The sequence below is a fragment of the Nycticebus coucang genome, chromosome X, assembly GCF_027406575.1.
Source record: "Nycticebus coucang isolate mNycCou1 chromosome X, mNycCou1.pri, whole genome shotgun sequence".
In the NCBI taxonomy this organism is placed as follows: Eukaryota; Metazoa; Chordata; class Mammalia; order Primates; family Lorisidae; genus Nycticebus; species Nycticebus coucang.
The window spans coordinates 13,826,543-13,844,207 of record NC_069804.1 but is presented as its reverse complement, the minus strand read 5'-3'; the positions used below and the strand labels follow the sequence as shown (position 1 = coordinate 13,844,207).

At 41.1% G+C, this 17,665-nt stretch overlaps 1 protein-coding gene across 5 annotated transcripts in view; it reads right to left on the bottom strand.

Moving 5' to 3' along the window:
- BMX (BMX non-receptor tyrosine kinase) overlaps positions 1 to 17,458 on the bottom strand; it is a 55,780-nt gene extending 38,322 nt beyond the window's left edge. Inside the window, exons 1-5 of one of the 5 annotated variants that reach the window (XM_053580367.1) lie at positions 17,337 to 17,458; positions 16,506 to 16,648; positions 5,285 to 5,431; positions 4,347 to 4,451; positions 2,381 to 2,462 (exon numbers count right to left, since the gene is read on the bottom strand). In XM_053580367.1, the coding sequence (XP_053436342.1) occupies positions 2,381 to 2,462; positions 4,347 to 4,451; positions 5,285 to 5,431; positions 16,506 to 16,586 (415 nt within the window). In that variant the 5' untranslated portion in view covers positions 16,587 to 16,648; positions 17,337 to 17,458. Of the gene's footprint in view, positions 1 to 2,380; positions 2,463 to 4,346; positions 4,452 to 5,284; positions 5,432 to 6,369; positions 6,451 to 13,849; positions 14,020 to 15,885; positions 15,917 to 16,505; positions 16,649 to 17,336 lie in introns of those variants that run through there. The other 4 variants (XM_053580369.1, XM_053580370.1, XM_053580368.1 and 1 more) reach the window with 4 other exon arrangements.
- Positions 17,459 to 17,665: the final 207 nt, after the last annotated feature.

Sequence of the window (17,665 nt, the reverse complement as noted above, 5' to 3'; positions counted from 1 at the left end):
AGGAGTAGTAGCTCTTATTGTTATCATGGCTTTCACAGAGTTCGATAAATGGCGGGGCAGAGAGGTTGTATAACTTGCTCAAGTTCACAAGCCTAATAAATAGCAGGTCCGAGACTTAGCCCCAGGCCTTTTCTTCTACATTCTGATGCATAGATGCCAAGTTCTCTCTGCCAACCCCCCTTCAGTTTGCATTTATGGAAGGAAGGGCACACTTTATCCACATCTGGTTAGCCAAATTCAGAACCACGGTAGCTAATACTCTTTAAGTCACCATGAAATCAGCCCACACTTTCCAAGTGTAGGTTACTGTTGGGAAAATTTTATCTATCTATCAATGTCTATGTATGCCAGTTTCTAATGCTTGAGCCAAATGATAGACACAAAAAGGAGGCATCATTGAATCAGGATGAAACCTCGTGGGAGAGAAGATGTGAGTCAGGGAAGCTGTTTTCCTGTGGTAGGTTGGTTGGCCAACTTGACAGCCAAACGCACCCACCTTCTCTCCTTCTGTCTTCCAGCGCAGAGGCTGGAGAAAACAGATGCTGTCTTCGTACCGCCTTCGTACATAGAGATGGCCAGGAGACGGAGTTCTGGGCCCTGTGACATGAGCCAAATTTTGCAAAGGGGGTTCTGGGAAAGCTCAGGGAGCCTTGAAAGGAGGTGGAGCAGAAAGCTAGAAGGAGTCTGCATCCCTGCTGACCTCACTGAGCTGCCACGTTAGCCCTGGGCTGCCTACATTTGCATTGGTTACCGTGGGAGAAGATTAAAAGTGGATTCATTTCTGCAACTGTTTGGTGTCTTTTGACCTACGGCCTAAGCTGATAAAAATAACTTATTGTGCATATAGCAGTCCTGGTGATGAGGCCTCTGTAGTTTTATGAGGAGTTAAGGAGATGTATTTCTGTTCTTCCTTTATACTTCAATATTTCTTCCCAGGGGCCATCTGAACCTGTCCAACATACATAGTTCTAGAAGGGCTGGCAAAGGGAGACTTTCTTGCACACAGGACGTGTCTACATAGTAACTGACATCTGCCCAGGAAATCCTCCCAAGGAAGACTAAATGGATAGCAGGATCTTAGAGTGTGTGGCCACACAATAACCACAGTATCTCACACTGTGTGTAGTTTACTTTAACATATTTATGAGTGTCTCATTTGTAGCACATGACCGCTCTAGGATAAAAGGAATGTGATCTCCCTTTGTTATACATCAGGAACTGAGACCCAGAGAGGTGAGATAGTTTTGTTAGGTAACACAGCCAAGCAGGACTTGGCTTTGTCTGACACTAAGAGGGATGCTCTTCTCACGTCAGTGAGCTGGTAGTGGGCTAAAGGGAGGCTTCTCTCCCCCAGTGGACCACCTGATTATCCTACAGAATGGATTACTAAGCTTTTTGTGTTAAGGGGAAATGAAGCCCCATGTGTAAAAAAGGATGTGTTCTCATCAAAGTGGAATAGGTGTGTGTAATTTGAGGTCTGCTGAGAAAGAGCTATAATTTAAAACAAATAAATAAAATCTTCCTCCATCTTGGAGCTTAATACCTGGAATTCCATAGACAGAGTCATTCATTTGTGTCAAATATTGTCATCATACCATCACCCACCTTTAAAATAAAAATATCACAGATGGACACATCATAGCAGTAAATTGCTAACAATGATTCTCTCCTTTCTACCAAAGATTATTACCAGGGCAGCCCAAAAGAATCACGAATAAAAGTTTCATTAAATCTTCCGTTTTGCCTAGCATTTATAATGTGCTAGTTCTAAAAGTTGGGTTTGGGTAATTGAGTCCCCAGCTCTCCATTACTAGGCAAGTGACATTGGCCATGTATTTTAAACTTCACTGTCTGAAAAATGGAGAATAATATTACCCCTTTCCATAGAGTTGTCAAAAGGATTACCTCAGAAAATATTTACTTGATAAAGAACTTGATGAAGTGGCTGGCAAATGGTAAATACTTAGTAAATATTAAATGTAAATTTCTATAAACATCAAGAATACAGTAGCCACAAGACTTGACACAGCCCCATGAGGACCTAGACTTTGCCCTGGAAAAGACAGGCACAGTGGGTGGAGAGCAGGTGACCTGGCTTCCCTCATGGTGCTGGGAGGACACAATACCAGCTCTGTGTGGAGTGGGAAAGGAAGTCTTCCTGTATGTAACAATGAGAATGCAAAATAAGGTTAAGTCTAACACACTCCCTGAGGTTGGTAGGAAAATCAGTAGGTTCCTGATTGGGCATTGGATCCTTTTACTGCCATATCTTTCTACCACCAACCTGTAAAAGAACTCAATTGATGACTCTTTCTTATGACATTTTTTTGACCTTTCTCTTTCAACATTCCATTTTTTAAAATTTCTTCTTTTTTATTACCTTTTTGTAATGCTTTCAACCACTGACTTCGACTTTCTTCATTTGATGCATAGACATAGAGAAGCCCATCTTTATAGACGATCTGGAAAGGAAAAGATTTGGTGTGTTTAGATAAAATTGCATAATAGTTCTCTCTGCTGCACCTGTAAATTTTTGCTATTTAAAAGAAACCTTGAGTTTGCTTCTATAGTATACATTAGCCCTGGAATTAGATGAAAAAAAATCTACTTTTTAAAATCCTCCAAACCTCAATTTGTTTTATCCCAGACACTCCTACACTTTGGAAAATCCCAGCAATGATGCACTTGACAGTGGTGAACATTGAGGTCTTAGCAGGGATGTCCTGGATCACGGAGAATTATAATATGCTAGATCTTACATGTGTCTCAGGAGTGTTCTGGTCCATCCACCTGCCAGTGCATGATTCCCTTTACTGCCCAGTGGAAAATGTTTCACTGCTCTACCCTCTAGGGATGGGATGTTCTTACTTTGCTGTGTCATCTTTGCCAATTTCCATATATTCTGATCCTTATACAGTTCATACTTGAGTAAAAATATGCCTCCTTATTACTTAAATCTGTGGTGTCCGAGAAATCCCCAGAAAAAGTCACTTTCCATTCTCTAAGATAATTATTTGAACGTTTGACAATTACAAGGCCTTCTCCATATCCTTCTCTAGTTTATTCAACTCTTGTCGGTAAATAATACATAGCATGTATTAAACACCTACTAGTTGTTGGGCTCACTCTTGGGCTATTTTCATATTTTAATCTTAGTTCAACTCTATGAAAAATATAAAAATATGCCTTTTTACAAATGTGGAAACATTCAGAGAGAAGTTGTGTATGTGTTTATGGTTACACAAATATACGTGTTGGGGCTCAGAGCTCAGTGGGGCTCCAAAGCCTGTTTCTCTTGAGTACCCTATGCCTCTGTGATATGAAGTTGCAGCATCTTCCATAACAATGCTTTCCCTGGGTTTCTCCCAGTTGGGTAACACTTTTTTAAAGTGGAAAGTATGGGTTGTTATTGTATTTTGGCCAGAGGTCCCTAATACTAGCCTTGGGTAGTCTGGCCATTTGAAAGACAACCCATCATCCGCCTTTAGATCAGAAATGTAAGTATTCATGATATAATAGGGGTAGGACATGATTTAGATTCAGCCACTTTTCAAAAGGTACTTAGGTATGCTCTCCATAACATATCATTGTTTAAAATACTCAGGGTAAAGTGAAACTCCTTAGCATGGTGTGCAAAGCCCTTCCTGGACCCTGCCCACCTCTCCAGGCTCATCTGTTCCACTCTCTCATGGACTGCTTTATTCATAGGAACCACTTGGCGCTCTCCAAATACACACACCATATAATTCCCCCATCAGCACCCTGACACCAGCTGCTTCTTTTGTCCTACCGTGCATCCCATCTTTTCTGGGTTAAATTTTACTTGTCCTTCCCAACATGAGTGTCACCTCCAATAGAACACTTCTCTGACCTCTTGGATTGAGGCGTAAAGCTTCTGTGTCCTGAGACTGTGGATGCACTCTGCTGACCTTCATCTTAACACTCATCCTCACTGCTTTATAACGGTCTGTTAGTCTATTTTGCCACCTCTTTGTAATTGCCTTGGGGCAAGGTCAGTGCTTTCTTCCCTCTAGTATGCCCACTACCATGTAGCACATCAGACACTCAACAATCCTTGTTAAAAGAGATAGTCAGACCTGAGGCTGGTCAGGCCACTGCTACCGACATGTTCATCTTGCTTCCCCTCCCTCCAAGGAAGGCAGATTGGTGGACAGATTTTTAACAAAATGCCCAACTCCCATCTGGAACTATCCCAAGCATTAGCATTGTCTCAGCGGGTCATTTTACCGGGTCATAATTTTCCCTAGATTCACTGAGTTCATAATAGAAACTACTGTATTAAAGGAAGAAGCCTTCACTCAATGTAATGTCATTCCTCCCTTTACCTGAAATGGGTACTGTCTCTCCACGGGTGTCTGCTCCTCGAGATTTACTTTCTCCACACACCTGATTTTCTTAATTTCAATCAATCCTTTTCTGCTGCCTCTTTTCTAAATTAAAAAACAAAATGGAAGATACGTCATGTGATACGCCAAGGTGCACAAGGAAAAGCATAAAACTAAACTTATGCTTGGGAAGGACAACGGAGGACAAGGTGGCTGATGGAGAATTATCTCCTCTTACTCCATAATAATCAAAATGCAATGACAACACAATCTATATTTTGAGTGCGGACATAAATACATACACTCTTCAAAAGTCGGTCTTCAAGCAGTAGCTACTAATCTTATTTGATAATTTTGAAATTTGTTCCAAATCACCAATTATGTGGTTAATGTACTCAGGAAAAGATTTAACTCCTCAAAGCATCTTCACTTTGTTTCAGTCTTATAGTGGTATTTCAATATTTCTACCATGATAAAATTGTCAAGTGTAAAGGAATAGTCTTATTTCCACCACTGTCTTAAGGCAATGTTTCTGATCCTCAGCACTATTACCATCTAGGGCTGGATCATTCTTCACTGGGGACTGTTCTGTGCACTGTAAGAGGTTCAGCGGCACCCCTGACCTATATCCACTAGATGCCAGTAGCAGGTATTGTCCCTCTCTCCCAGTTGTGACAACCAAAAAAGTCTCTAGTCAGTACCCAATGTCCCTTGCAAGGCAAAAACACTTCCAGCTGAGAACCACTGTTCAAAAATAAGTTGCCTTAGTAAAGTTGACTAATGTTTTTAAATCCTTTATCTTGAATTCTTTCTACATTAATTAAGAAAAGGCAGTGTGATAAGTGGACAGAAGATTCTTTCATTACAGTCAAGCACTTTGTGGAGACTTAGAAAAAAATAATAAATAGTATAAAAACAATGGAATAAATTTGTCTCACCGTTTTGTCATATTCATAGTAGGAAAGATTTGCTTTGGTCAAGACAAAAAGCCGCTCTTTGTAATTACTTGGTGACATTTTTTTCTTTTGCTGTGACCTTTTGAGAAGAAGTTCTTCTAGAATGGGTTTTGTGTCCATATTATCATCCTGAACAAAATAAAATAATTCAAATGAGTGTTTGCAACATCTAGCTTTCATATTTTTTTCCACTCAACTATTTCACATCCAGGGATAATATAAATGCTAATTTAAAAAAATGAGACTGGTTTAGGATCATAGTGTAAAACACACAACATTTACAGTTTCTTCTACTGCCTTTGTTTTATAAATATGTTGATTTTTAAAAAGCATTTTATGTGTTTGACTCATTTCCCACTGAGGATCATAAATTCACCGTCTTTGTACCAACCCTCCAGACCCCCTCATCACAATGCTCTTTACTCCTTAAACATTCTGTAAGTGCTTGTTGATTTCAATTGTAACTTCTAAAAAACTGAACTCTGAACGGCTCACCACATATGAAGTAACTGATCAACTAAAATTTCTCCCTACTAATGTGGCCCATGGTTTGACCAAATTATCCACAAACCACTGTGAGACACTATTATCATGACACCCACAGCCCGATCATGACCAAACATTTAACACAAAAGATATAATTGATATAAATTTTAAAAAGGTCGAATTTTCAAGATTTCTGAGAATTTGAAATCAAAGCAAATGTCCAAGATAGAATAAAATGAGAAAAAAATATATTAGGGTACAATAAAAAATGCTAACAAAAGAGATTTAAAAGAACTGGCAAAAGTTAGTACTCTTGCTTTTTCTTTCAATATAAAGCATTAAAACAAGGTATTTCTGGAAAAAAATGCATTAATCTTCCAGTTCTACTAAGACTGCTGCTTTAATCCTTATCTAATACTAGGTCTGACCTTGAAAAGCAGCAGCACTAAGCATTGGGCCACACACACAAACTTCCTCATGTTCTCCTTTGCTTCCTGAAATTGCACCATTATTTGCAGTCTGATGCCCAATAGTTAAGATCTTTGCTTATTGATAATCTAAAGGTAATTGACTTTACTCACCTTAGACTTGCTAGAGCCGAAGTATATGTGTGGGTCCTTAACTTTAACTCTCAAGCTCTAAGCAAAATGTTTCTGCTTTGAGGCACCATCACTCATATTTCCTCTGGCTATGCCAGGGTCATGCATTAAGAAGAAGACATTTGCATCCTATTTATCACTCCTGATCAGGAAGCATCCACACAGGCATTGCTCTGTCTAGCTGGAGGCAGGTGCCAAGTGAACCCATCCAATCACAAGAGGGCACTTTTACTGGCCCAGGAATGTGATGGACCTGCTATGACAGGGGAGTAGAAAGAAAGGGAAACTAAGAAATACAGCCTTGTGCTGGTGACTTAATGGGATTGCATTAAATGTACCCAGAAGAAAAAAATCCATTTTACCATACGGACATTTGTACTAGAATGTTTATAGCAGCTCAATTCACAATCACCAAGTGGTGGAAACAACCCAAGTGCCCATCAACCCATGAATGGATTAATAAACTGTGGTATATGTATACTACTGGAATACTATTCAGCCATAAAGACAGTAACTTTATATCTTTTGTATTTACTTGGATTGATATGGAGAACATCCTCCTAAATAAAATATCACAAGAATGGAAAAGCAAGCATCCAACGTACTCAATATCAATATGAAACTAGTAGATGAGCAACTACACACCCACAGGAGAGAAAAACACATATAAATTCAAGAAAGGGGGAGGAGGAGAGAAGAGGGGTTTGGGAAAGCTCTCACCTAATGGGCACAATGTAGGCACACCTCCTGGGTGAAGGTCTCAACTACAACTTGGACTTGACCTAACAAATGCAAACAATGTAACCTAATTATATCTACCCTTATATTAATCTAAAGTTAAAAATAAATTAAAAAAGAAGTACAGCCTAGCACTGAATAAACCACAGTCAGTCCCCACTGACTTTCCTACCAACATAGATTGCACAACTCTGAAAGTGGGGATTAAGAAAACCAGCTTTTCTTATTTATTTACATAGATCAGGAGACCATGTATTAATCCCTAAAACATCCTTCAAAGGCATTGTTTGATCTATAGGCAGAAGAGAGGAAACTGTACCCATTAAATGTAATTAAAGCCTTGGTTACCTTTTGCTACAGATATTGTTTTACCTATTTTACCAAAAGATAATTCTTTTGCAAAAGTAGAATGAGTTTCTTTTCAGAGCAATGGTTTGCTATTCACTGCAGTCACTGGTTCCTTTACCCAAGGCTCAAACACAGGGCAGAGGTCAGGGTGTGGCAGAGCTGGCAGGAGCTACAGAGGCAGGTATCGCGCCCGCCTCCCATGTCTGCCTCCAGTGCGAACTCTACATATCTGCCCGCTCACATAAGCTTGTTTTCTGCACCCAAAGTCTATGTCCAGAAGAGAATTTGCTTAAAGACTTACAGAAACTGTGAGAGTCTACTTTTTGTGAGTGAAAGCCTCATTTAGGGAAGCCATACTACACAGGACATGGTGCTTTTTTGCTATTTACATTTCTACATTGAGGCTTGGCACCCGTAGCACAGTGGTTATGGTGCCGGCCACAAACACCAAGGCTGGTGGGTTCGAACCCGGCCCAGGCCAGCTAAACAACAATGACAATTGCAACAACAATAACACCAAAAATAGCCGGGCATTGTAAGCATGCCTGTAGTCCCAGCTACTTGGGAAGCTGAGGCAAGAGAATCTCTTAAGCCCAAGAGTTTGAGGTTGCTGTCAGCTGTGACGCCACGGCACTCTACCCAGGGCAATATAGTGAGACTCTGTCTCAAAAAAAAAAAAATTAAATTAAAAAAATACATTTCTACATTGAAAAAATCTATTAATAAAGCAGAAAGAAAAACTGTGGAGACACTTGCCAAATTTCTTTTAAGTCCATAGCTAAAGTATTGTTTCTTAAAGCAGAGTGATAAATAGATCTGGTTAATTAAACAGAAAAGTTTACTTTTCACATTTTTTTCAGATGCTGAATCAACATGTGACATATAGATACTTAAAAAAACACAAAACCCCAGGTCCAAGGTCATATGGAGTCTTTCCTGGCACTACATGGTGGTATGCACACTTTTCTGTTTATATTGTAGAACTTTCACATGCGTGACGCTAAAGATGGGCTTTTTGGAATTTTATATTAAAAATTAATAAGGTGAGCCACAGAAACCACTGACAGATTCACAAGTTGCCCCTGTATATTGAAGGGAAGAAGAACTCGAGTTCAAAGGACGGTATCAAGCCCTCAAGCGCCTTCTCCAAAAGATCTCTAAGGGTTTACGAGCATCGTTGCATCTGACATAATATAACTTGTCAAAGTTTGACATGATTATTCATTCCAAAATCCTGCCCTTTGTGAACTTATTGGATTTAATTTTCAAAATCATATGTAATATATATTGATTCTATAAAACCAAAAACTTCAGACAGGCAAAAGAAAAATATAGTTAGCATGTCTTTAGATGTTTTTCTTTTCAATTATATAAGCTCTGATAATTAAGTTCATGAATTAATCCTAGAAAGAGTGTTACATCCCTCCTTGCTGAATATCACCATGGTCCCCTTTGAAGTACTCCCCTTGGGAAGCTACTCATTAATGCCAGTGCCTAGTCCACCCTTCACAGCATGACCCTCAGAGGTGCCTTTGTACAGCACATAAAAATATGCAACAACAATAATGAATGCCACTCGGCAAGATACTGCCACGTATCAACACCGACACAGCTATGAGACCAAGGTTATGAAACTTCACCGAGTTGTTTGTACAGCATTGCCAACATAAGCACACAGTGGCAAGATCGCGAACTTAACTGTCAGACCTCATAGGATGTCTACACGCATGTGCTTATGTTCTCAAAAATGGGTTCACATACTGTGCACACGGGTTTATAATCTGTTGTGGTCACATAACAAACTTGTGGAGCCATGTCTTTGACGTGCCATTCAACAGGGCCAGTCCTCTAAAACGCCACTCCCTAACTCGGACTCCCAAAGGCTTCATAACAAACTTGAAGAACACTGTTTTGATCACTCAAGCTTTTGTCATCTCTGGATCAGTTTCTTCTAAGACAAGCTATGTGGTTTTTGTTCAGGTTTGGACCTGCCTTTCTCTTTAGCTTTGCTTCTGCCCTTTCCTGATCCTTCTTCTTTCTCCTCTAAATAGCCTACATTCTAAATTGAAGACATCTCTATCGTCTCCCTTGGTATGGGAGGCGATAATTGCTGATGAATCATCTTTATGAAATGCAGTCTCTCCTCCCCTGTATTAGAACAATAAATAAACAAGGCTTAGGTACCACTCAAATGCTTGCCCAACAAGCATTTTGCAAACTTTGCTCTGCCTATCCTTCTTTAAGGGAAATTCATTTGGGAGGGTAAAACAAAATGAAACAAAACAAAATAAACCTCTCAAAGTAAAATGAGACCCTAAACCTGCTCAGTATTACCCACAAATCTATTTCCACAGAGGAGCTTGGGAATTTGGCTGGTCTTTCATATTACCACCCACAGAGAAGAGACACATCTATTTGCTTACCAAATAGCCCAGGCTGCCTATTTCCATGAGACTAGAATGAGATTAAAGCAGTCCAGAGGAGGCACCCCCTATCCCCACCACACTAAACTGGCAGAAATCAATATAGTATTTTCTATAAGGAAGCCAGCTACCATTATGCAACTCTTATATACGTAGAAGGTGCATGTTGAATTAACATGACTCATAATCATTATGACTGTTTAGGATTTATAAGGAAACGGCATCATGAGAGTTAGAAGTTCCACTTGGCAGTTCTATTTGGCACACTTGACTTTGAGCCTACAGTGTGCCTAACATTGAGTGACTTGTTCCAGAAATAAAAATCAGCACGATCAGTTTTCCACGAGTGACAATGAACAGGTTTGAGAGATAGGTTCCACAGTGTGTTCACATGTAAGGTTGCTGTGGGGTGGTGGACTTGGAAGTCTTGGAGGAGGTTACTGGACTGTCACTTGTGACTTTTGTCACCCTGACCAAGCCCCTTCCCTGTTTCTAACCTTCAGTTTTCTGCCCTGTGAAATGCGATAACCTTCTTGCTTTATAGAAACTCTATGTGAAAGTACTTGGCACACTGAGTAAAAAAGAAAAAGGTGGAAAGAAACAATTCAAGTTCAAGAATGGAGTCTGTTCACTTTGCTATGAAAGGCCCAAGGAAGGGGAAGTTGATTTTTTTCTTAAGGTAATCAAGAAAGGTATTTTGGGAGGGAGGACATTGAAATTGGACCTTGAAGGATGCGAGTTATTTTAATAATAACAACCCTAGCCAACATTTAAGGAGGGCTCACCGTGTGCCAAGCTATTTAGAAGCACTGCTTAAAGCACCTCACAAATGTTAATTCTTCTGGTCACAACCACCCTATGAGGTAGGTCATGACACCGCCCACCTTATGGGGCAAGCCGTAACACCCTCCTCCTATGGGGTAGTTTGTGACATAGTCGTCCTATAGAGTAGACTCTTACATTATTCCCTGCAGATAGCTGATGAAGCTGCGTTAGGTAAATAAATTGCCTGGGTCACACTGCTAGTGCGATAGAGGTGGGATTTGAACTCCACAGTCCATGTTCCTGACCATAATACTAATGTTAGAGAAGGACATGCCCTCTGTGTGACCCTCCTAAACCGTTGAATGCCCTCGCCTCCACACAGGAAGACAGCGGGAAAGCTGTCAAAGCTGCTAGGAGCCTTACAAGTCATTTTACAGCGGCAATGCTGAGCCCCAGCAGCCTAAGTGATTTAGCCAGGACCGTGAACCAGGAACCTGAGAGACATGGCCCAGGGAGCCAGATTCTGGCGCCCTGCTTGGTGCACTGTCCTCCACAGTGGTAGCAAGAACACTAAGAGAACTCTATGAATTCGGCTACACACACTACGGCCTTGCTAAGGCTCACTGCTCGGTGGAACTAGCCACACATTTGGGTCTTGCCAGACCCGTGCAAGGCACATTTTTTTTGGTGAAATATCAGAAAGATGTGACTGCATTAAACAGCAGAATTCTAAGCTATATTTTGAAAATAAGTGAGAGCATACAACCTCAAAAGTTGGAAATAAATCCTAAAGCGGTGCAGAAGGGGAAGAGGAGGCAAGAAACGAAGTTCCCTCGACCAAAAGTATATTCCTGAGCAGCTCGGGATGCGCCTTTACAGCTTTATCATGCAGAACTGAGAGATGAGGGTAGCAATTTCTTACCCCTTTGCTTGATTTAGTTATCTTCTCTTACTTTACACATCATTTTGCTAAAGATCTTGATAGGTGTTAAAACAGGGGTCCTCAAACTTTTTAAACAGGGGGCCAGGCCACTGTCCCTCAGACTGTTGGAGGGCTGGACTAAGGTTTAAAAAAAAAAAAAACTATGAACAAATTCCCATGCACACTGCACATATCTTACTTTGAAGTAAAAAAACAAAACGGGAGCAAATACAATCACACCGGCGCATGTGGCCCGCGGGCTGTAGTTCGAGGACCCGTGTAAAACATTAAATTAGTACATGTGGGGAGATAGAGGCAATGGGGGTGGGGGGTAGGCAGGAAAGAGAAAAAGATGCTGCAAGTGGAGACTGGGGTGGGTCTGGAAGTGACAAACTTGATCTTCAAACATTTGCCCCAAACTAGGTCACTTATCTTCCTGCTAAATCACTTAACAAAATACGATGGTTAAAAAAATCTTACAACGCTGGCCGAAGACAAATACTGGCTGCACAGAACCTGGTGGACCCTTATTTCATATGCTGTTATGCTAGACACGGGACATTACAGTTGATCTGGCGTGATATAGACAGAAATCTTTTAACATTATCAGTTAAATCCTCGGCATTTTGGAGCAACATACCCCAATTGCTCCAAGATGAATTCATGAAAACCAAACACATTGGGAAAACCTTTCTCTTACAACGGAGACAAGAATTCCAGCGCCATGCCTGTTGGAGCTACAATCTGCTTTGGGTGTGAGATTTATTGTCAGTACCTCACAGAGCTTCTCTTAACCCTTCCTTCTTTCCAGCAACTTCTTTCCTTCTGTTCCCTCCACTCTGTTCAGGGCATTCCCTCTGAGCACCTTCCTTAGGATAAAAGCAAAAAATAATAAATCCCTGAGCTAGCACCTTATGCTGAATTCGTTTGACATATAATACTGCTTGGGTGATGCAGGTTGGTGTGGGCAAAAGCACCAAGCTTTGTTGGGTTCAAATCCCTACTCCGTCTCTGTGCAAACTGGCATGTTACTTAACCCTGCTAAACCTCAGCTTCCCCATCTGTAATGAGAGCAAAATAATAAGCACCTCAGAGGGTTTTGAGGAGTCAAGAGAAAATGGCAGTGCACTGCCCAGCACCTTAGCAATGTAGCAATGTTCTGAAAAGCTATGCCCCTTCCCCTCATTATAGGCAAAGTTAAAAGAAAAAAAAAAAGACCATAGCAAAGTTGACAAACTGAACATGATGAAATGATCCCTTAATGATAAAATTTCACTTCCTCTCCCTGCCCCCAGCTCCAAGGAGAGGAGATGATGGAATACAGGAAGAGCTCCTCATGTATTCTCACATCAACAAGCATCTACTGATTAGTAGGGCTGTTATAAACTTTCCATCCTGGGATGAGTTATCTTAAAATCAGGCGAAACCGGCCTCTTATTGACTGTATTCGCGGCACCATATTTCTTACAAATTAATATGTGGATGTTACTCAAAGTGCAGTCTGTGGACGGTGCACTGGCATCACCTGGGGGGTCGTTAGAAATGCAGAGTCTCAGTCCCCCCAGACCTAATGCAGCAGAATGAGCACTTTAGCAAGATCCCAGGTGCTCCCTGTGTCCAGGAGAGCTCAAGAGGCACTTACGTAGACCACATATAGTTGTACTGTTTTTTAAATGCAACAAAAAAATTGTGTCCACAAAAACTTTCAAAATTATGTCAAGGCAGGAGCAACGTACGGTTCACGTCCCTCCCATTTTTCTACATCCTTCTAAAATACCTCCAAGCCTCTGATTTTGAAAGACTTCAGGAAACCGAGAACAAATATTTGAAGCTAAAATGACATGATCAAAACACAGAGAAAAGAAGGTCTAACTAACAGCTCTTTGTCCTTTTGGAAGCAGTTATGAAACCAATATGAAAAGGTGCTTAAAGAATAGTCCGAAGAAAATCAGCAGAGGAAACAGCACAGGGCTAGACAGAGCTGGTGGTGATCCCCCACACAACCCCAGAACCTCCCCGAATGAGATTTGGAGGGGGTATTTACAATGAAACTATAGCAGTTCCAGCCTCTGGCCCCCAAGTTAGCTGGTTCCATCCAAAGTCAAGGGGGAAGCAAGCCCTAGCAATTTCATATTCATACTTTTGTACTATTTTTCCTAAAGTAGGTTCCCCAGAGTTTGTAAGTTTCAGGCCCCACAACACCTGGAATCGAATCTATTTTCCTGTAGGATATGACACTGTGTAGCCACCTGCCGCTTAAACGCACCATCTTGGCTTGTTCCGCTGTCGCCTGGGTCCGTCTCGGTGGCTACTCTGCTCTTGCAGGAACACAGCGCCCAGCTGTCCTCTTCCCAGCGGCAGCAAATTGTCTCACATTTTCCCAGCTGCTGGGTCAGAAATGGCCACATTACTCAGTGCCCCCCAAACGTTTATTGTCCTACAGGGCCTTACACAATCCCACAGGAAACCACGCTCAACGCTTAGCCAACACTTGTTGATCTGATTTAACGTAACAAAACCGGAGACAAAAGCATATTTTATAAAGGTTCCAACTTTGATAACTACGGCTCCTGCTTTTCCCAGGCAACTCTAGGGCACATGTGATAACCCTGCCTTTGTTTGTAGAGCTCTTTGCTGGAACGGACGAGAAAATATCTCGGCAAAACCCCACCACTGACGCTGACCTCTTTCACACGAGTCAGGAAAGCATTAGGTAACGCCAAAGTGCACGGAGAATAAGCAATGGCAAACTTCAACTCGACACTTGGACAAAGGCAGGCCCGAGAAGAACAGTGAATGTGACCAAAAAGGAACATATTTCCACGGTTTAAATTATGAATAAATCCAGAGATGGAAAAGAGAGTGGTTTTGCTAATGTACGATGCTCCTGGATTACAATGAAAAAGTGTGATCGCCACTTGACATCATAATGACAGCATCACAGCTTTCACCTTTATCCATTGCACCGTTTTCTCTGATGCACACTGGCTGTTCATGTCTAATAAATCTAAGGGTGTATTTTAGGTTCCACTATGGATGGCTAAGAAAATTAATCATCATTTTGGCCGGCATTGACACACCATCATAACATACACCATTGGCTGCTTTAACCTATTTGTAAACATCTGTGATGTGCTGAAGTCTTGGGTTGGCAGAGGAGAGTGAAGCTACTGACTTTCAAAGAGATATTCTTTTGAGTGAACACAGGATTAGCCTCATTTCTCTTCCTTCATTGCTGAGAATTCTATTAGAAGCTTGAGACCCGAGAGCAAACGGAACAGAGGCAGCCCACATCTGCAGGGGGCTTACGTCTAGTGGGGGAAAGAGCCACAAGTAACGGGTTCATTACAGTACAGTGTGCGAAAAATAACTTGCAAAGACATTTTTAATATTCTTTGGGGAAAAATGGAATTTGGGGAAGGGCAAAGAGTTGTTCAGAAGAATTCAAAAGAGTGTAGCTTATATCCTGATAGCAAATAAAAGTCACTGATAAATTCCAAACAGCTCTCCACGCTCTAGTAATAGTCTGTAGTTATCTGAGAAATGAAGGGTAAAGCAGAATAACGGTAGCACAACCAGCTAGTCAAATACATTAATTCTACACTCTGCTAATCAGCTTCCTTCCCCACAGAGCAATTTGTATTTCTTTCATTGTTTATATATAGTAACACGGCAAAAGATCATTTCTACACTTGATGTCCCAGCCAGATTACTCTCACGTCCAAAAACTCAACTCGAGAATAAAAAGTAGACTCAGAGCAGGGGAAGAAGGAGGTGGTAGAACCGTGGAAACACCTGGGCACAATCTCTTGGGATTTCCAGCCTGTCTTGGGGCTTAAAACACTTATTAAGGGCAGCTGGGAGGAGTGATTTCCTCTAAGTCCAAATGTCACAGATTTATTTACTTAATCTGTTCACTCATTTCCTTTGCTACTTCTCCTGAACCTTTCTTTGGCTTTGCATTTTCCATGACTTCAGTTAAATCCTAACTTTTGGCAGCCTGCTATTTCAATAACTTGATTTAATTTACTCAAATTATAGTGTGCACTGTCACCTTCACCCTGTGATAATCTTAGGAATTTTCTCTAAAGCTTGCTCATGCAAGTTTTTAGCAGGCAACAAGTGTTCACTTTCATTTACATTTTTAGACTATGAAAGAACGTGGTAGGATCCATTTTTGGGGACAAAGATGGGAAAGGGGGAAGGGAGAAGGAGAAAGAGAAGAAGGAGGGAGAGGGAGAAAATTCTACTTGCTCAGGCCAAAGAATATGGAATTACTCTTGATTTTTATCTTTATCTTACCCTTATATTCAATGTCCAATCCTCCCTGAAACACCATCGTCTTCAAAATGCACGTCAAGTCTGGCCACTTTTCGATACTTCTACTGCCACCTACTGGTCGGAGTTTGCCATCACCCCTCATGGACAATACTGCTCTAGCCTCCTGACTATTCTCGCTTTTTCCACTCTTGGGTCTATTCTCTGCTGAGAAGCTGAAGTGATTATTTTAAATGTAAGTCGAATTTTACCATGTCTTCAGTCTGAACTCTCCCATGATCTTCCCCTTCTTTTCAATCCCCTAGTACTGTCTCTAATCTCATGATTATTTTACTTGTTTTACCACTCCTAAAACTGACCTCCTTGCTGTGCATCTGATATTCTGAACACCATCTGCCCCAGGGCCTTTGCACTGGTGGTATCCTCTTCTTGCTGAACTGTCCCAGATATCTGCCTGGCACATTTTGTCATATTCAGGCTCTGTTTTAAATGCCATCTTCCTATTCAGCTCTATGCAGACCATCCTGTTTAACAGTACAGCCTCACCACCCCCAGCACTCCCAATCTCCCCTACTCTGCTCTTTTTCTTGTTTCCATAGCACTTATCGCCTTATAACATAATGCATAATTTACTCATTTCTTACCTTTATTATCTGTCTGTCCTCACTGAAGAATAAGCCTACACAGGCTTCAACAGCTATTTCTGCAGCCTGGGCTTTTTTCATGGGTGTCTATCTGTTCATGGAGGGCATTGCTCCGTCACCTCCTGCACTTGATGCTTTTGGTGCTAACATAGAGAGACAGACAAAGGTTTGTTGTTTCCTTTTGTTAGGACCTTTCCTGAGACCTATAAAACCTTTACATGGACTGTTGGGATTTTATAAGTTTTACTCCCATTTTTTAGTGGGAGGAAAGGATTGGGGTCTAGATGGAGTAAACAAACTATGAGCACCATTTCCCTTTGTGCATAAAGTTTGCTGGCACACAGCCACTGTTTGTTTATACATTGTCTATGGCCGCTTTTGATCTACAGGGCAGAACTGAGTAGGCTGAGCAGGTGCAACAGAAATCATACGCCTGTGAAGTCTCAAATATTTACTGTTTGGCCTTCAGAGAAAAAATTTGCTAACTCATGCTGTAGAAGAATCCTGCCAGGTATGAAAGTGACCTAGCAGCTTGCAATTTAGTTGTACAGCTCATTTCAGCAGATATCTACTGAATTGTATTGTGTACAAGGTGCTTGAGTTGGAGGCAAAGGAAGCAGACAAAAGGGAGGGAGTATCTTTATGGAACCCTTCCAGCCCTTGACTCCCACTGCAATTGAAATTATTTTTGGTTAGGCTGGGTGGGGTGGCTCATGCCTGTAATCCCAGCACTCTGGGAGGCTGAGGCTGGCAGATCCCTTGAACTCAAGAGTTAGAGACCAGCTTGAGCAAAAGCAAGACCCTGTCTCTACTAAAAACAGAAAAAATTACCTGGGTGCTGTGCCAGGCGCCTGTAGTCCCAACTACTGGGGAGGCTGAGGCAGGAGGATCGCTTGAGCTCAAGAGTTTGAGGTTGCCGTGAGCTATGATGATGCCATGGCACTCTATTCAGGGCTAGGGAGTGAGACTCTGTCTTATGAAGTGAGTGTATGATGCCCCATAATCATATCATTGTATACAATTATGATTTAATAAAAAAAAATAAAGCAAATCTAGACACACAAAAAAAAATAAAAAAAAAATAAAAAGGAAATATTGGATTAAAAAAAGAAAAAAGAAAAAAAGAAAAGTTTTTAAAATTGTATCATAAAAGAATTTCA